Genomic DNA, 20,484 nt, shown 5'->3' with positions numbered 1-20,484 from the left:
CCGATGAGAAGTCTACTAGCACAAGAGAGATGAGACAGCCACGCAGGGCCAGGGCCGGGGCCGCTCCCTCTTCTGCCACTCCAGCTCCCACACCGCCTGCCCTCCCTCGGCCCGCCTTCCCTCCAGCCCTCAACAGGCACCCGAGAGCCTCAAATATTCATGAGTGCAGCTCGGGTTACTTTCCAAACAAGCAAAAACACCGTGAAAATGTAAAAAGGTGCTCTGCTTTCCAGAGAGGTGCCGAACACAGCTACCACATGCTTTGCTTTCACCTCTTCTGGGGCCTCTGGCTTTTGGGTGTAGTGCTCACACTCAGGGAGAAAATAATTTGCTTAAAGACCCCACAGGGTCTTAAATCTTTAATACTGCACCTTAGAGGAACAAAAAACCAAGAACATCGAACCCAAAAGCTCGACCAGTGCCTGGTTGAGTGAGAAAGCATGAAAGCCTGTCTCTTCCCCCAACAACTCCCTCCCTTAATTTCAGTGGTGCATTTACTCCAGCATTTCTTGGTTGCTAGCAGCTCCACTGGGCTCTCCGTGGGATGCTAACAGATGTACACAACTTGGCCAGCACTGGCACGAACAAAATCGGCTAGAAAACAGGTTTAAGATGTAACAAAAAATGCATTCATTTACTCAGCTGTCATCTGCATGTCATTCATGTATTGGGAGCTATTTTGGCTTTCATAATGCTAAAAGCTTGGGGTTTTAATTAGGACCTTAGCTATGCTCTCACCTATAAAGAAACTTTTTTTTTTTTAAAAGACAATTCCGGGGGGTAACTAAAATTTTGCAGGAAATAAAAATCACATATAAGACACTTGTTCAGGATCAAGTTTATAGGCCCATAAAACCCACGGCCATGCTCAAAAATAGACTTTCATACCAGCTTCCACTGCAATCTCATGAGATTCAAAAGACATTAAGATATTTGCTGGTCACACAATATATGGTGAAGACTTCAGAAAACAGTAAAGCCTACTCTGAGTGAAGGGAAGCCAAAAAGACATCCTTACAAAGAGCAGCCAAAGGGTCATCCTAAGTGACAGGCACAAGAGCCTGCCCTGGCTAACTGAGCTGCACCATGACATGTCCTTTCCAGGTAAAAATTAATAGTATATAAAGAGAGAGACATCTCTGCCTTTCCTGGTGCCCACATTTTAAAAGATGATGGTAACTAAACTGCAACCTCAGTGTGACACATGCTCTCAAAGATGCCTCTGGGACTGTGCAAGGAGAAGACACTCCTCACACTTGGATCTTGGCCCAGCTTAAGGTACAAGCAGGGCACCAAACAGTTCAGCCCTGTCACAGCTTGGACACAGCAGGGCGCATGCAAGGGTATGCGACAACTCAGCAAGGTCTGCAGATGCATAATCTTGGATTAAACTGCTAAATTACCCTGCAGTCTAATTTCAGCTGCTTTTAGACCTTTGAATGGGAACAGCCGGGTCTTTGCTACGAGCAGAAAGGGTCCTGCAGCACATCAACAGTGAGCTTCCTACCGCCAAACAGAGCTCCTGCTATTTCATCCATGGTCCTCACAGTCAAGGAAAGAGACCAAAGCAGCATCCAAGCGCTGCACAGCCTTCACAGGATGGCGGTTTCCGATTAATGAAATTCTCATCCCTCTGTTTGATGGCACGAATTGGCTCCAAAGCCAAGTATTGAACTGTCAAACAGCAAAACCTCCCTCCAGATAAGCCTACTGAATAGGTGGATCAATCATCTGCCACCGCTCTCTGTCCCTTCTCACTGAAGGCTCCTGGAAGGGCAGCAGCATCCCTCCTTCAGGACTGGCCATCAGATGCGCCACCAAAAAGATGCCGTTTGCTATTTTATATTTTTAATATAATCACAGCAGCGTAGTTCAAAGAGTGGCAACAATTCTGCTGCTTTGCCAGCAGCGACTCCTGGGATTTTACATCTCTGCTCCTAACCACCACCCCAACTGTCCTTCATATATCACTAAAACATCCAGTCAGACCGAACCTGGCCCAAAAAACACCTTGTACTTTCCTATCCTATTAACAGACCTCATACACAGAGGAAGCAAAATATCCTGGAAAACGAGCAATTACCTCACCAAGTAATTTAGAGCAGAAGCCACCATTTTGCAGCAGACATCAAAATAATGAGTGCTCCTCTGCTGACTGTGCAGCTCCATGTTATTCCCATGATGGGCTGCATACCCAACAGCACACTAACATGGAAAAAAAAAAAGCATCTGGTCCCAAGTAAGAATAAAAAGATAACATTTGCTACAATACAAAAGTGTTAGGAAGGAAAACAATATTTAATCCTGTGGCTCCTGAGGACCTCTCATGACTCAGAAAATAAATGCAAACAGATGAAAAAGTTAATTTGGATCACATCAGCTCCACTGGCATGCAAAGGGCAGAGCAGGCACCCTGGGGAGAGGGAGGGAAAGATTTGCCATAGATCAGGTTACTATCACTGACAGCTGACCTAAAACACCACAAGATTTCAGCAGACTCTGCCAGTTCTTCAAATTTTCAAAGGTGCAACCGCCACCTTTAAGAGATGAGATGTGTGAAATGCGTAACACTGTAACTGAGGTCAGGGAGGAAGGAGATCCTGCAGCACAAGTATGTAACTGACCAAGATGATAATCCTCACTGCTTTAGAACACGCACAATTAACTGAAAACAAGAAAAAAACAGAAGTGAATTGTTCCTTTGAAGATGTAAAAGTTTCGATCAGAAGCAATGAGGATGTAAGGGACTGGAATCACTTCTCATCAGTCTGAAGTTATTGCATGGAACAGACAGACGGACAGTTGCTGTGTCCTACAAAACATGCTCCTTCAAAACAGATGTCCCTCTGCAACCCAACACACTCTCAGCTTGGGAAGCCGGAGACCCAGCTTGCTGGATGGGCTCCATGCAATCATCCTCCAGATGGGCCAGCACAGCCCACAGACACACTTCATCATTGTCAAACCTGAGAAATTGTCTTCAGCACAAGCCCTCGGCACTTGTTTTCAACTTCATCTCATTTGAAGGGATCTGAGCTGCCCCACTCTGCTGGAAGCAGAGGGTAGGCAACACTCAGAACTTACAGGACTAGCCAGGCGCCGGCCGAATGCAAGAGCAAATCAGTGCTCCCTAACCCGTTTTTCTGTTCTGTGTGATCCTTTCCAACTTCATGCGTCCAGGCTAGTAAAGCTTATCACAAACTAACCATTGTTTGTGTTCTATTAAATTTTTAGGAAGAGTTAATGTTTAAAAGTGGCCAATGACAGCATGAGTAGTAACCCACAGCAGCCAGTGTATTTATTATTACCTGAAGTCCCTTTGCTTTGTTAGGCCTTCAAAAAGCACTAGAAGATTCACAGGAAGACTGACACATGTGAAAAACTTCCTCTAAATCATTTAAGATGAAAATTGTTCTTATTGCTTCCTCTCGCATGCCCGGGACATAAAGGCTTTCCAGAATCCCAGAATTTGTCACCACAGGGTACAAGGACCACCTGCATTTTATAGCAGTGGTCGATCCTTGTTGATCATAGAGGGAATGGTTTGAGCAACTGCCTCTAGCTTTGTGCTCTGCTTCTGCTGGGTACTACCAGCATCACGCCTAATTAACGGGCTCATCTCCATGCACTTCAGCAACAGCAGGATTAAAGCACCTGACCTCACACGGGCACAGAGGAGCAGCCTACACAGACACAGTAACCCCCAGCAGAAAGTTGGGTCGGACACAGCTGAGGGCAATTCCCAAACCACTTCACAGCTGGATTGGCTGCAGGAGGCCTGGCCCCACACTAACACTCTTCTGCTAGGATTGCCAGAGTAGTAGCCAGCAGGCTCATCACAGCTCTGCATTTAAATTGTGTCAATCGACCTTGGTTCTTTCCTGCCACCAGCTCCTTTTCCCCTAGATTTAGGCCAGACAGTACCTCTTAATAATTGTATGGTGACACACAGAGCCTCACAGCTAACCTAGAGGCCTACTACACTTTTGAAAGCCACTACAGTCCTCTGTAAGCCCCCTAGAAGAATGAAATTTATCTTCCTTTACGCTCCTCCAAAACATTAAGAAATTCCTATTACTCAGCTCTAGCTGTTCTTCTGCTCTGTGTTACATAGCTCAGAGTTTCCTACCCACCCACTAAAAAAAGACACTTTGGCTTTCTGGATACTTCTGCTTTAAGCCGACGTCTGCTGGGAGACGTGTTCTTGGCCACATGGCTGAGATGCCCGGCAGGACCCTGGCCACCCATCAATCAGGCAGGGAGGCTTGGAGCTGGCAGGCAGGAGGCAGGGCAGGCATGGATCTGAACGGAGAAGCTCAAGTCTGCAGCCTCTGGTGCAGCTTTCTCCTGACTTCTGTGCCACACTTGCAGTAATTCCTGCAGCTCATTGTCAAAACCAATTAACAGTATTCCTAACAACAAAAAAAGTCATGAGAAATCACATCTGAGCTGAAAGGGACAGTAACATCATGGCCTCTCTTACCTCCTCATAGCAGGGCTTGTTTCAGGGGGACCTTCCTTTTGGCTATGGCCAAAGTTGCCATCAGACTGCCCAAAGCTACAGTTTCAGACTTGATGGAAAACATGGCTCAGGGATCTTCAATCTGATTTAACCCACTTTATATAGATTCATCTTATTGAGTAAGACAACACATCTAGAAGTCTTGCTTTCTGATGGAGCATCAAGATCTCTGCAGTATTTTTTCCACCTTTCTGAAGTTCATGTTACCAGATAAATTCATTCCCACACTCACTGCAGCATTTTGACCAAAAGAAGCTTTGAAGATCTAAAGTCCCTCGGAAAACTTCTTTTAGGATGAAGGTTTGCAACTGGCTTTGGATGACCTAAATTCTTTCTGCTACCAGGAGGGTCAGTCCCTCCTTGACTACACCTCTTCATTGGTCACACTTACCGTACACTCATTCACAGTCTGTCACCCATGTCCCTGTGAAGGACACCTGGAGCAAGGAACTGTCCCAAGATCTCACCACAGCCTCCAGTCACCACCTTCCTCATTCCTGTTTCTCACCACTCTACACTCTTTACCACAGATTGGCTCCATCACATGGACTAAAGTGACCCAAAAAACCCATCAACACTCACTCACACCCCCCCCACCTGCACCCAAACCAAACTTATATAAGAAGGACTCCTAGAGGTACTTTTTCCTCCCCTTCCCACTGCTTCGAGACAGAAAATAGCTTTGTCCTGGAACAGAGTAGAGGCAGGCCAGAGAATGGTTTTGCAAAGCGAATGTAACAACATTAAACAGCTTTGTCACATACACAAAGAAAAGCAAGGGGAAAAGTTAAAGCAAACTAATGCGCGTTAAATATTTGAACACTAAGTAAAGCTAACATACCACAATACCTTATAGTCCAACCAACAGTCAACAAATGGGATAATTCACTAATTTCACCAAACTACCATGATCTTCCTCCTCTACCTCCTGAATCAGTCCGGCAAGACCTTTTCTAAGTTAACACAGCTCTAAAACTCTGCCTGTTGAAACTCTGAAATCCTTTCCCCTTCTGCCCTATTTATCTCAACCACATTTTACAAAGCAGAAAGGGACATGTGCTGGAAAACAAAAGCCTTTCTTACTCCTGCTCCCTAATATTCACAAGTATTTTGCATAATTGTTCTGTTTTGATAACCTCCTTTCATATGCTGCAATAGCAAAAATAAGAAAAACTACAAAGAACACCAAATCAAATTAAGGGTGTTTCACTCTTCACAGAGGGTACGTGAGACAAAGGAGGACTAGTACTATCCAAGAAATCTGAACTCCTCTCCAAGGCATTTTTTAATCGGTCTTTTTAAATAATTTAAAGCAGGTTTTGCTATTAGGACTGGAGGGAGAGCATGGGCTTCAGATAAGGAGCCTCACTGAGGAGACCCGACAGGTGAATGATGGTCTATGCACCGCACAGGTCAAACTCTGATTATCTAAATCTTGGTTAATCACAAGCAATTATCTGAAAGTCAAATATGCCCTCCAAGTCAGACAGCTCAGCGAGACCAGGACTTACAAAGCACACAGGAATCCTAAACTCCACAGGACCACAACTGCAGCGACTATGAATTTTAAGCAGGATAACCTGGAGGACAGTTCAGAGGGTTTTAACCATACTCGAGACTCCCAGCCCGAGGGCAGTCTTCAGAAGACTGCAGGCTAGAAGATAACTCTCTAAATTACTCGGACATTTATGGTGTCTCCATGCACCCTCAGATTACTTGGAGTGCAATTCCAGTTAGGTATTTAGAGACTACTCAGGGTGAAAGTCTCCATTACAGGCAGGGCTGGTAGAGCCAGGCTGGCTGATAGCTTCCCAGTGTAAGACCTTGTTTCCAGTTGTTTATAATTCTGAGGAAACCATTCAAACTAAATTTTTTTTCAGGTATCTGCATTTGATTTTAGGGTTGGTCTTTTTTTTTTTTTTTGTCTTTTTTTTTTTTCCCCTCTTACTTCAGTTGTATTATTCCAACCCGAGTAAGAATTAGGGGGAATAGTTTGTCTTGTTTATGATTAAGGGCGGGGGGAGCACCAACCCCACACTTCGAAAAGCCTATGAGGACTTCATATTGCACAGAAAAATTTGCATTTCAGGGATCTATATTTAGCAACGACACTAGAAAGCCAACAAAATCTTACCAACATTGTAATAAAACTACGGAAAGCTACAGCGTTTGTCTTACATTTTATCAACTAAATCTGCTAGGAAAGCCATATATGATGGCCCAAAAAAGCTAAAAAGAAAAAAAAATTCCAATATGCAAAACCTGCCAGAAAGGAAAGAACCAATTTGTTCTTCGCATTTATCGTGGAAAGAACAAATGGTGGCAACAAGCTTTACATTAAATATTAGGAAATACTTAGCAATGCTCAGAAAGGAAAGGACTGGGATTGTCAAGGCTGGTAGTGGCATCGCAAATGTTTTTTAAGCCAGGTTACTTGCAATCAGGAATGGTTTAGACATAGTTTATTCTAACAGGAAACAGAGACGCTCTTGACGGTGGCCGGCAGTGCCGCTTGCACCCCTTCTTCTGTGATTTCATGCTCTCATTTGGGGCTCATCCACAGCTTCACAGGAGATACCGGCCACGTCAGATCCAGGTCAGGAAATCAATGACAAAAAGGAGATGACCCATCTCTTGTACTTTGCACCACCCCCTTTGCAGGGATCAAGTAACATGGAGTAGCACTCACCCACCTCAAATCCAAAAAACAGATCTGGGCATGTAGCAGCAGGAAAGTAAATTGGGACAAGAAGCCTGAGCACCAACAGGACAGACTTAGTGATGGGGGGCAGGGAGAGGGATATATCAGACAAGTTTGACTACAATAGGCAGAAAAAGCAAACTAAATGAGGAATGTAAGGACTGGGTGGAGAAGTTAAAAAAGTGTACGATAAGGAGACTGTAGTGAGGACAGGGAGGAGGAGCAGCAGCAGAGAAAGAATAAGCAGGTCTGAAACTCAGCTGAGAAAGAACTGAAATGATCAAGGTAAAGAAGTCATTAGCCAAAACAGGATAACACATAACTGGAGAGGAATGGAGACAGGGACAGCACAGACATGGACTCGCATGGGACAAGCTACTGACCAGGGATCACGAGGAAAGAATGAGAGGAAGAAGACCCATCCATTCATCCCAGATGGATGGCAGAGGTGAGACAGGAGAGGTCATGCAGGGAAGAAAGAGAGGGACAAATGTGCCTACTGGTGTACACTCACAAAGCCTAAACTGAAGCCTAATATTGCGAAAAGTCACCATTCTTTTGTTGTCAGCAAGTATACAAAACCAACTGCAAACACAGATCAAGCTGGCCTGCACAGAAAATGACAGCTAATTACATATTCAGTGTAAGTGGCAGAGGTCTGTGGGATGCATCTGGGATGGCCAAGCCTGCTACTGATACTTGCAGAGGTCATCGTGGTGCCACATATACTGGAGCTGATGGGGACGGGTGGAGGGCGGTCTGGTTTTTCTTTCCTTTCTTGTGGAAAAAAATAGCATGCAATCATGTGATTAAAGAGTATCATAAATAGACACAGAAATAAAGAGAACAAATAAAGGTTTCTTTCCCAACTTAAATTATGGAAATGCCCCGGAATTGAAGTGCCTTCCCATTACCATCTTGATAACTCTCGATTCAGTTTGTGAATAATATTGCTTAATGGACAGTTTTGCAAAGAAAAAAAAAATAAATCAGATACTTTAAACAAAGCACACTGCTGAACAGGCCCAGCATTTGTCCTATTTTCTTTTATATACGCAAAGTGCACTCTGTTTTTTCAAAAAGCCTTCAGTTGAGCATTAATCGCTCTAGCTTCTGTGAACCCTACAAAACCAGCCTATACATCCCCAGCCCTCACTGGTCGTAGCACAACTTCCAGCAGACCAGTAAAAAACTATCGTGCACAGCACAGCATCATAAATAACCCTACAGGAGCAAACCAAAATACTTTTGGTAGGAAAGTTAACGTTTCTCTACTCTCATTCCAGGGAATATGTCAGAATTTAAGAATACCTGACTACATCCTTTTAAATAATATTTGAGAGCAGACTGAGGCAAATTAACCACCTCCTCCATGGTGCTTAGACCTCTAAGGGATGCCCATTAGAGAATTCTGTGACTTTTCAAATAGGGGACAAACAGGTTAAGGAATTCATTGCAAAGGGGCAGCTAACTGCATACATCATCCGCTGAAAATCTATCTTAAACAGGCACCTTGAGCGTTTTACCTGAAGCAGTTAATAAGACCAGAATCCAGGACTAAAAGACATCGGCCCCCGTGATTGCAGCCCCCTTTCACACTGGTGTTAGAATTTTATAGTAGAAGGCTGGTCAATACTAATTAAGTGCAATGGAGCCATCATGAATTAATAACCTGCAGGGAAAGACGTTGCTGGTTTTAAGGGCTTCCCTCCTTCTCAACCTTACATTCTCACTATTTTTTGGCAGCTGACTACAACCTTTTCACTAATCCAGATACTTCACAAATTAATAGTTCTTAATATAACAATAAAACAGTATGTTAACTTTACACAGCCTTGTCGCCCGAATATCACAGCATGTACTATGGCAAACTTAGGCATCCTCATTTCTCAATTCCCAGGTACCCGGCGATAGTTACCTAGTCACCTGCAGGAGAAATGCATAAGGGAGCAGTGAGGTTATTTCTAGGACAGGGACTTAAGGAAATGGCACTGCTGTATCAAGTTCCCTTTCACATCGCTATCCTGCCTAGGCAACGCTGAATGCAGCTTCTGCCATCCCAAGGCTGCTCTGCAAGCGCCTACAGCGGTTCACTCCTACTCCAACACATTTGAAAGTTCTCAGCAAAGCTGGTAAAGGGAAAAGGACTTTAAAAAACACTCACCGGGTTTTGACAGGCCCCATTGATTTTTAAGCCCTTAAGAATAAGCCCTTCTCAACCAGCAGTTAAATCACAACAGTTACGGACACCACTCGTAGGCCTACCTCAAGCAACCATACCCTTACATCAGGGACAGTGAGCCACAGATCCATCTTTCAATTCCCAGGGGAGATTCTCCTGGAAAAATGACTGGCCAGGATTCCTCTCTCACAAACCTCTGCTACTGACATGATGTCTGCAGTGCTAAAACAACGTCCTACGACAAACAGTAGAAGGAAAGCAAAAACTAGGGGACAGGCATGGGCACAGAGTCAGCTACCATGTGAACAAGCACCACTTTTCAAATGGCAAAGAAAGGGGAAGACCACCAGTCCGTGGACAGAGAAGAGAGCAATCCCCTTCAGACAGCTCATGCAAGTTTGCAAGAGTAACACCAGACCAAGGAGCAAACCTTGGCCTGAAAGGGAGATACAATCCTCAAAGCATGGAAAGGGGACAGGCAAATAGTGGTAACTCCTGAAAGAAGTCAGAGAGAAAAAAAGGGAGCCTTCCACTAAGCACAGAAAAAGAAAAGCCTTTTTTTTTTTTTTTTTTTAAATTATTTCTTGTAGGGGGGCAGGGGAATCCTGCAGCATTCTGCTTGCCTGGAGGGGAACAGATCCTAAAGCAGATGTAAAGGGATGGGAGGGGGGAGGCTGTTCTGGGACTTGGTCTCCCTTGCAGACAGTTCAAACAAAGGAGGACGGTCTCCTATAATGGGATGCATTGTACATTTTTAGCTAGCACAAGGTGGCTGTCGTGACAGGGGTCCCCATCTCCTCTCTTTCCCCCCCTCCAAATATGCACCCCTGCATGATCCCAACATGGAGCGCAGACAAAGATCTGTTTAATCACACCATTACTGTAACGGGAGGTAGAGAAAGATAGGGAAAGGGAATGAGGCAGAGGAATGAAAAGGAGACAGAGGGGCCTTTAATGAGTCAGCCGCTGCTCTGATTTAAATAAGATCTCCATTTAAGGAGCTCTGCGTTTGTGTTTTTTTTTTTTTTTTTTAATTTAAAAAAAAAAAATCCCTGACAGAGAGGAACTTTTGGCTGCACAAGGTTGTCTCACAGCTACACACGGGGTCCGGGAGGGAAAGGGTTATGGAAGGGGGAAGGGAAAGGGAAGAAAACCTCTGGAAAAAATGAGGCTGCTTGCTGGTTCATTTTAACAAGGACATAAATTAGTCTCAAAGCCACAAACGCCATCACCTCCCTGAGCCCTGGGCAGAGCGTAGCAAGTCAAACACGTGCCAAGATAAACGGCACTGGCTGGAGCCTCCGCGGGGTGCTGGGGGGGGACAAGAGGGGGCACACTGGCAGGCAGGGCAGCAAAGATGCTTCAAATGGTGCCACAAAATGGAGACTGGTGATCCTACAGCTGCACAAAAGGGGACCTTCAGATGTTCCTGCCTACACCCACATCAAAAGCTGTGAACTCAAGACAGAGAAAGAGGGAAAATGGGGTGCTGCAGTTAGAAAATAGCAGCTCTCCCCGGTCTGGCTTTAATTACCACGAGCAACCCTTCCTCCTCCTCCTCTTTCCATTTTGGAAGAAGGCCCGCCGGCAGGCAGTAGCCCAGGTGAAAGGCTCCATCGCTGGCAGCAGGGAGGGGAGCAGACAATGGCGGGGTGATTCATTACAAAGGCATACATGCATACATACATACACGCACACACACATGGTCACTCGGCGCTGCCGGCTGCCACATGGGCTGGCGGGACTCCTTAAGGAGGCAGCAGCTCCCTTCCCACTCTCCGGGATGCTCGACACCTTCCCCCTCTCCCAGCCCTGATGGGAAACAGATTCGGAGGAAAACGCCAGCAAGGCACTGGGCTGTCCAAGAAAGGGAGGGCTTTGTGCTCCACGCAAGCCAGCAACCTCACCATGCACCACACAGAGAAAAAAGCCTTTTAGCATATAATTCTCATCCACCAAAGACTCTCTCTTTTATCTGCAATTAGCGCATGATGTACCGGGCCTCGTTTAACACTCGTTTTCACTGATTTAGGATTAAGGGGGATAAGACCAGGGTACTTTCTGTTAATGAATCTGAGCGCTTGCTCTCATTAGCAATTTTGGTTTCCTCTTTTTCAAGCACATTTCTACCTTCCAGCATCTCCCACTTCTTCCCATCACCGTTTCTAGTCTTCCCACCCCACACGCTCACATTTATTTTTTTACCAGCCCCTCATACCTATACAGAAGCTGATCTGCCAGATTTCTAAGGAAGATGGGTGAGCTTGCTCACTACAACACAACAAAATGCAGACCAGGCAGGCAATGTTATCTGGAGACTGAACACAACAGAGTAAGAGACTGTAGCAATGCTGAATTCATTCAGCGGCAACTACCAGCTTAACACACCAACAACATTTACTTTTCATACATGAGACAGAGCCCCAAAGAAATACGTTCACAGTTGTGAGTAAGGCCACTCCACTGCTTGAAACAGCACTGCAGAATAAGAATAACGTGGCTGGGGATATCGTCCTGGACGTGCCACGCTCCTTCAGCTCCACGCTTGGACAAACCTGCAGCGAAGTACTGCTAAGGACTGCAAGCCAAACGCTCCCCCTGCAAGAAGGAGCACTATGCTACAGCTGAACTCACCTTCGCTGTCTTCCTCAACTCTGCATAAAAGGGCTATCCGTTGTTCATTCGGAGACCCCAGCTGAGACACAGTCCAAGCTCTCCTCCCCTACTGGTTATTTTAATATGCACCTTCTTCAGCATCAGCATGTAGATATGCAGTGCAAATCCTGAAAACCTATCCTAGATAGCACATACTCTTAAGACATAATTCAAGGTCAACCAATACTAGTAACGCATGGTCTTGATGCCTCCCCTTTCCCATGTCAGTAAATTAATTTCTGTGAAAGACAGATTTCCCTGAAGTCTATCAGGATATCCCAAGCCTTTAAATGAGTTTATACGCTCCCCTGTTTCAGTGAGCGCTCCAGCAGAAACCCATCCTTCCCAGTTCTGCACATCTCCAAGCCAACCGGCTAGCGTTTCAGGGTGCTCGGTCCTAGACAGGCACAAACTACACGCACTCGTGTGCGGGTGACCCAGGCACCTTTCTGCACCGCACAGACACAGACTATGTGCGTAACAGTTATGGCTGAGAGCACATTGCAATACAAGGCTGGGCAGAACAACTCTCTGAAATGCGCACACGCCAATCTGCTGCTTCAGGGCATACACCTCCATCGAACTGGGCACGCTCTGAGCACGCAGAAATACACAAATGGACCCTGACTGCAGAGACACAGCTTTTCAGCATCACTCGCTAAACTACATATAGGTACAGAAAGCCTCAGGAGATTTCTGCAGCACTCTTCCGTCTCAAAACAGAAAGCCTTGGTCCAGATAAAAAAGAATCGGTAATGGAGAAGACTAAATAGCAGAAGCAGAAGGTGGGGCTTGGAAGCCTAGGAATATACCTTAAGAGTGGACAGAGACCTATTTTTCAGCCACTGACAATCAAAGCAAGATGAGAGACCGGAAGGGTCAAAGCGGGTGTCACTTCTTGCAGCAGATTCACTCCGAGCCACGCACCCGCGAAAGCGCTGCCCCTTACAGTGGGACACGCCAGATCTTGGTAGCAGCTAATGAAGGGGGATTCATCCAGGGCTAAGGAAAGCCAAGAAGGCAGTATGCATCTAGTCTAAAAACCTGCAAAGCTCCACAGAAGAACAGCACTTGCGAAACCCAGATTTGAAGAAAAGTTCCTTCCAAGAGTCCTTCCCTCTACCCCCTTTGGGAATATCCCCCAAAGGTTTCCAGCTCCGCAAGGCACTGCGGGGGCATTATATAATGCCTAACGCCAAAGGATTCCAGCTCCCGATGCCGCTCTCCTCCTCCTCCTCCATTTGCCCCCTCCCTCCGGTGGCAACTCACAGATGCCATGCCAAAAAAAAAAAAAAAAACAAAAAAAACCCCACCAAAAACCTATAGCAGTCTTAAAAAGCCAGCGCTGTCCGATAAAATCCCCTTCCGAGGCAGGGGAAACGCGATGGCCCCGGCAGCTGGGTGCGCTCCCCGGGAAACGTCAGCTGCTTTCCCCCGGGAAGACACGGGCAGCCCCACGCCTCCCGCTACCTTCAAGGGCTTCCCAGCCCTCCCGGTGACCGGCAGCCGGATGGAGAAACGGCTGAGAAGACGTTTACCTTCGTGCTCGGCCGGTCAAAGGCGGGTTTAGCCTAACTCGAGAGCAGGGGCACCCCTACCCCTCACGCACCTCTTCTCCCTAGAGGGCACTGCCAGGCTGCTCCGGCCAGGTAGACTGCAGGAACCCCTTCCCCAAAGCGCCCAAACCCGGGTTCCCGGCGCGGCGGGGCTCCCTCCCGCCCCAGCGCCGGGCGGGGGCGGCGCGGAGCCGTGGTCGCCCCGAGGGGAGGCGGCGGGGCATCCCCGCTACCAGCCGCTCCGCGCCGGGCTCCGGGGTCCCCCCCCGCTCCCCGCCCAGACAAAGCCGGGCAAGGCAGGAGCCGCCGCGGCGCGGCACCGGCATCCCGGCCCGCCCGCCAGCCTTACCTGAGTTACCATTTTCTTTTTCTCCATAAACCAAAATGGGGGAGCCCGGCCGCAGGGGGAAGGGGGGGAAAATAAAGAGGGAAAAAATAAAAGAAAAAGCAGCAGCCCCGTGGAGGCGGGCGGCGGCGGCGAGTGCCTGCGCTGCGCTGCCTCGCCGGCGCGGTGCCCCCCGAGCCCTTTTTCCTCCCTTTCTTCTCCCGTGTTCCTCCCTTTCTTCCCCCTCCCTCCCCGGCCGCCGCTCCCCCCGCCGCCCCCCCGGCTCAGCCAGATGGCTGCGGGAAGCACCGCCCCGAATGCCGAAGGTAATTAATGCGAGCCGGGACCGCCCCCGCCGCGCCCCGCCTCGCCCCGCCCGGCTCGGCTCGGCCACCCCCCACCCCCCCCGCAGCCCCGGCCAGGCTCTCCCTCGCCGGCCCGCCGGGACACCCACCCACACCCCCCCCGCGGGAAGCGGCGGAGACCCCCCGCAGCCGCGGAGTTGGAAACAAAAGGGAAGGTCGGTGGTCCCGGCCGGGCAGGACCCCGCGGTTCCTCCGCACCCACCGTTCCCGGCGGCTGCGGTTTGGCGGCCGGGCTTCCCCAGCTCGGAGCTGAGCGGGCGGGGGTAGAGCATCTCCCACCCAGGCCGAGGGTGCCGGGGAGGGAGCTGTCACGTTTCGCACAGGCCTCCCCTCCTGCCACAAAGGGGAGAACGCGTGGGTGACACGGTGCGTTGGATGAACCGGAAGCAGTATCCGTGCCAGGATCTGCATTTCTTTCATCATAAAAACTGGAGAGTGCTGGACTCCTTCCCAGCTTGCTTTTTTCCCCCCGCTCCCATTTATCTTCAGTAAGCATCTGGCCCTTAACACCTGAGCACGCCACGGTTGGCAGCATTTGTTCTCCCAGCGACCCCATAAAAAAACCGATATACTGCTACCCCATTTGGCAGACGGGATCCAAGACTCTCCGATTGATTTTTTTTCTGCACCCACAAAAACCCAACGGACAGGGCTGAGGGCAGAACTGCCCATCCCTCGGTTAGACAAGAGGACTGTGCGACGCTCTGGTGTTCACGATGGGGAGATAAAACCAGCTCAGGCAAGTTGCCCCTCTCATCTATCTCTTCTTGACACCTGGTACTCAAGAGACTCCCCAGGCTTTAGCAGCAGCAAAGCCAAATTACGGTGCAGTAACACTTTGCATCCCCGCACATTCTCCTTTGCATGAATATGCCCAGTTATAATTTACACTAAAAAAGAATAAAAAAAAAAGAAAAAGCCTAGCGGTTTTGTTTCATGGGCTTCTGCTACTGCGCTGCTCTCCAGGCGGCCCGTGCTGACCCACGGCGCTCTTCAGTTTCCCAGTTTCACTTACTGCAAGCTGACCTCTGGCTCCCTCCCTCCCTGCCTGCCTTCCCCTTTCTCTCCTAATTCGGTAGAAGGCCAGCAGGAGCGCGCATCCCAGCTCGGTTGGCTCCTCCAGAGTGGAAAGCCTGAGACCAACACAGCGAGCAGCAAGCCCTTACGTCCCACCAGAGCAGGGAGGCAGAGAGCCACCGGCCAGCTGGCCACCCCACGCAACCAGTCAGTCAGCCGTGGTGTGGGGTCCTCTGAGAAGGAGCCAGCCTCCATGGCTGCAGCCCGCAGGGCTCTGAGTCAGAGTCCACGTTTTTCCGAGTTATCTCATCCTCTCTGCTAACTTGCATCTTACAATACTACGGGTTTACAGGCAATATTGCAAAACCAGGGAAAGTACTGGATTTTTTTTTTTTCCCCTCTACTATTACAAACCTGAGATTCTGGAGCACAATTCTGGGTCAAGTGTAAATCCCATTTCAAAGCAACAAAAACCACAGTGACCTCCTTATACCTTTGCCACGACAAAGCACCAGGTTTCAGCAATGTGCATCTCATTCACCAGACCTCTGCAAATCACTCAGGGCAATCTCCTTATTCTCTCCACTTAAATTAACTGCTGCGTTCAGTGAGTCTCCTCTGTGCCACAGGGCGGCAACTTCTTGCCCCAGATCTAGGGCTGTAGCACAGACCTTCACGACACAGAAACGAACATGCTGTCATCATCCCACCACTTTAACCAGGATAGCATCATTTCTAATCCATTTTGGACTTCACCTTAGAAACCTCTAGAAATACCTGCCATCAAAAAGAATCCTCTAAGGAAAAGAGGTGCCCAATCACGCCCTGAACCCTCACTCGCACTGCCTCCCACCACCCAGTTGGTACAACTGCTTTGCTTGTGTGCCAGCAGAGTGGGAATTCCCTTCGGTGTAATCTACTGTTGGTCTCCCTCTTTCATCTCCATTGTAGGCCAGAAAGCATCTTCTCCCCCGTGCTTGGAACATATCCACCTTTGCTCCTGTTTAGCAAAAGAAAAGCCCCGATTTCCAATGGATATGCTCGGGCAATAAGAAACACAGGTCTGCAAGGAGCTCAGATTGCTGTAAAAACATCTGAAACGAACATCTGATACAGAATTTCAAAAGCTTTAAGAATACCATGGAAAACATGATTAGACTTGGTAACATTTGAGGTCTTTGTTGTCTGGGGCTCTACTGGAGCCCACAAAGCAACACATGATAATCAACAATAAAATTAACTGGTGAACCTGTGCAACTCACCTTTCCTCACCGAGGGCTGGGGGCTCAGATGTTGTCTCATGGCCAAGTGAAAGAAGTTTGGTGGGCCTCCACTTAGTTTTCTCCTATGTGCAAGTCATGGAACCAGTGCCCAATTTACCATCACCATTTATCACCCTCTACTGAGGGAAACCAAAGACTCAAACTACAGAACATGCTGCCGAAAACAGAGAAGCACAAGTGGAGCTGAAGGCTGGAAGCCTGAAGAACATACAGCTCAGAGCCATGAGATCATCCCTTCCTACTTACTGCATTTATTCAAAAAGCAACATATTCAGAACAGCTCTAGATGCCAATACTTATGAGTTCTCATGATTTCTCATGCATCACAGGCACATATGCGTTCAAACTTCATTACCATGAAGCATTCTGAAATAACTATGGGCAACTTTAACTAGTCTGCCTCTGCAGTGCCAGGGCACAGCTCATCATCCTTACCATGCCAGGCAAAGCTCACTGCTCCCACCTGAGCACGTCTGCGCCACTTCTATATTCTCTTCTGTGTTCACCCAGATGTACGTGATGGTTTTTGGTTAGCTCCTATCATTCAAATCCTAATAGAAAATAAACTGGAGAAGGATGTTTAAGCAGCAGGCGGCAGGTCAAGGCCACGGAAATCATGCCGGTGACAGCACAGATGAACTGACCTCCACTTTGAGTAAGTGGTCTACATGTTCACTTTCAAACGCTTGGGTTAGTTTAACACTCATAGGACTGGTAGAAACGGAGAGAGGAGAAAGCCACAAGTACTCTGCTTTCAGCAAATTTCAGGATTTGTTTTCCTTTTTCTTTTGCTATGCCTATAATTCCCCTTTGCTACTAGGGTGGAAAGAAAGCACAGCCTTCGATTTTAACATCCCATTACCTGCATTTCTGTGCTGGCTCAAGTTTAGATGGAGCAAACCTGCCAGCTGGATCAAGGCCAGAGGGAAGAAAAAAAGTTTCAAGTGCAAAGAACCAATTTATCAGGAACAAATCTTAACAACCAGAAGACACACTTCTGCTGGTGGATTCTATTCATGTGCGTAATAAAAACCCCAGTACAAGGTAACCTAACAAAATACTCTTTAGTGGCTATCTGAAGTATCTTGCGGTAGATAATCTTCAACCGCCAGACTACGTTTCACGTTTTCTGGATAAATTTGGTGCCTGTGACAAGGAATGCTGACACTGAATAGCCAAGGACTGTGCAGAGAACATCATCTTTCACTTGGCTCCAAAAGTATTTGAGCCTGACCCACCGGCCTCTGGCTTCTCCAAGACTCCACACGCCGGGCCAGCAAATCTCACGTGTCCTCCAAATATAGCCCCCTCCCCCAGCAGAGGCTGCAACACAGGCTTTACCCTGCCCCGAGCGCTGCTCTCAAACCCACCCATTCCTATCACACTAGACATCCTCGCTGGACCTCCAAAAGCGAAAAGGTGATGAACAAGACTTTGTTGGAGGTTTCGTGTGTGGTTTCAGAGGAGGGAGGAAGAAAATAGGTGAGGAGACGCTCTAGGTGGCTGGCCATCCCTGTGGGACAGGCTGCAGTCACAAGTACAAGTCACATGCGCCTGGACGATGCAGAAGGGCACGCAACAACACACTAGTTTGCAGAGCCCAGCATTGCTGTCAGCTTAACCCCCCTATTAAAAAAAAAAAAAAAAAGAAAAAAAAAAAAGAAAAAAGGCCAAAAATGCAAACCAAAACACTCAAGTCTTAAATAACACAGTCCTTGGAGTTAAAGTGTCAAATGGTACCACTTGCGTGCAGGAGCCTCAAAGCCCTCCGCAGAGCCTCCAGGCTGCCAAGGCCTCGGACACACCAAGCCAAGGAGCTCAGCATGGAAGCAGTGTCCTTCTACAAAACAAGCACATAAGCTCCAGTTTTGCCCAAAGAACATATAGAGCAAACACCAAGACTCTGTAAAGTCACCACTGTCCTTTTGCTTACCTGGACAACTGGGTATTGGTAATCCATACAATACACACCATACATAGCCAAAGATCCTCCAGCTAAAGGCCAAATGGACACAGGACTGGAAGCTTCAAACCCGAGTCTCCGTCTTTCAGCCCTGTGGGAAGGACTCTGGCAGCCCTGCGCAGTGCTTGGCTCGGGCCTCTGGGGCCACTCAGGTTGACACTAGCTCAGCTGAAAATAAAAAAGGAGCTGCCTGGCTCGGCTCAGCTCAGCCCCTCTCTTCTGGGATCCAGCAAGGCAGCACTCAACCATAGGCGGCAGAGGCTCCTAAAATTAGAAATCTCCTACTGAAAACGGCCCTGCAAGCCTCGACTGAGGAGCGTCCTGTGACTCCCAGGCAGCAAACGGAGCCACTGCTGGGAAGAGGGGGACACAGGATCTTCGCAGCCACCACCGCCGGGGATGGAAGAAAGCAAACAAGCATTTAGGATCTGAAAAGAGCATATGTTCTGGGCTCTAGGTGCGTCAGAGGGAACACTCCCAATCCAGGACAGGGAAAAACATATGGGACTGTTCCTCCCCCACCCCCATACCCTTCTTGCTGTCCTCGGCAGGGACAGGTGCTGGGATTAGCATAGTAAAACCCTTTGGTGTCAGGGAGGGAGGGAGAGGGGAGAAGCCACATTGATATCTTGGGCTGAAGGGATCTCTTTCACGAGGGAGTATGCGCCCATATCGTTTAACGCCTCTCCCTCCCTCCACACTTGAGGCGCGCAGGGACAGCTGCTGGAACCGGGGCTGGCGGGGGGAGCAGGGCCCCGGGATGGCCCCCACTGCCCTGGCCTTGGGCCGGCAGGTTGTCCCCCTCAGCTGTTCCAATCAAACTGGGGGGTGGAGGGGGGGTGTGATTAACTCTGCCACAGGGGACGGTGAGCAGTAGGGAGAAGGGGGCAAGGCTGGGCAGGGCCAGTTGTTGTGGCCATTTTAGGAAGCCCGTCCTCCCCGTTCCCAGGGAGGAATCCGCTCCCTGACCGATGGGGACAGATGGGGAGCTGCTGGGACAGAGGCCGGCAGGCTTACCCCGCTGGCCCTGCATGCCGGGCGTGCTACCGGGCACCCGAGAGCCGGCTGCTGATTCTTAGGAGACACACCATGGCAGGGGTGGGGAGAAGGGGGGCAACCTCCCATAGCAAATCGCTTGAGGTTTCACCAGGTTGATGCTGGCCCAAACCCGGGCTCCCAAAGAGTTAACATCCCCAAACCACAAAAGATTCCCACCTTCCTCCAAAGGACAGCAGTGATAAAAGCCCTCCCTCCCAGGTTTCAAAAATAAGGATGTTACAGTGATCAAACCCAAGAAGGGCTAACCAAATTCCCACCCACCCCCATTTTAAATGCATACAGTCAACGTTTTAATTTGTATTTCTAATCCGTAACTTTTCTGTAGTGCTGTTGTGCACCACTAAACAGCTACCTCAGCCTAGCTCTGGGGTAGCTGCCTTTCCATCGTTACTGATAACTTCCTCCCCCTCAGAAAGAATTAAACTTTAAGATATTTTTTTTTTCTTTTCAAGAGGTTAAATACGTGGATCATTATGTAGCACAATTTGCATGTGCAGCACTCTGCAATACAGGTAAGGGGTGGCTGATGTGCAGCCCTCTGACCCACCCAGCGTGGGGCAGGACAGCTCTTGGCTCGTCCTGGGCTCCCACTGCCCTTTCTTTCCGAGACGCCTGGGAAAAGGACAGCCAGGAGCTGGGTGAGTGGTTACAGCAGCTGCCGCTCACTCTCATCATCTTTCCTAGGGCCACTGGGCCGCTTCTTCCTTACAAAAGGAGCATGGCCAATTTGGGGAGTATAAAGCATGACATTTTCTACATCTTAAAAAAAAAAAAAAAAGGTTTCTATAGCCATTGTTTGTGTGTGAAGATTTGCACACAGAGAGAAATTAATTGCCCATAAACAGGAAAGCAGCTA

At 48.4% G+C, this 20,484-nt stretch overlaps 1 protein-coding gene across 29 annotated transcripts in view; it reads right to left on the bottom strand.

The window, feature by feature from the left end:
* RBFOX2 (RNA binding fox-1 homolog 2) overlaps positions 1 to 20,484 on the bottom strand; it is a 169,633-nt gene that overhangs the window by 68,788 nt on the left and 80,361 nt on the right. For 4 of the 29 annotated variants that reach the window (XM_074580188.1, XM_074580168.1, XM_074580235.1 and 1 more), the window contains exon 1: positions 13,966 to 14,205. The exons of 20 other annotated variants lie outside the window; for them this stretch is intronic. In XM_074580188.1, coding sequence (XP_074436289.1) covers positions 13,966 to 13,992 — 27 coding nt within the window. In that variant the 5' untranslated portion in view covers positions 13,993 to 14,205. Of the gene's footprint in view, positions 1 to 13,598; positions 13,731 to 13,965; positions 14,213 to 18,539; positions 18,965 to 20,484 lie in introns of those variants that run through there. 5 more of the 29 variants (XM_074580177.1, XM_074580255.1, XM_074580264.1 and 2 more) reach the window with 5 other exon arrangements.

Source organism: Larus michahellis, chromosome 1 (genome assembly GCF_964199755.1).
Source record: "Larus michahellis chromosome 1, bLarMic1.1, whole genome shotgun sequence".
Taxonomy (NCBI): domain Eukaryota; kingdom Metazoa; phylum Chordata; class Aves; order Charadriiformes; family Laridae; genus Larus; species Larus michahellis.
This window is presented reverse-complemented; position numbering and strand designations above follow the sequence as displayed.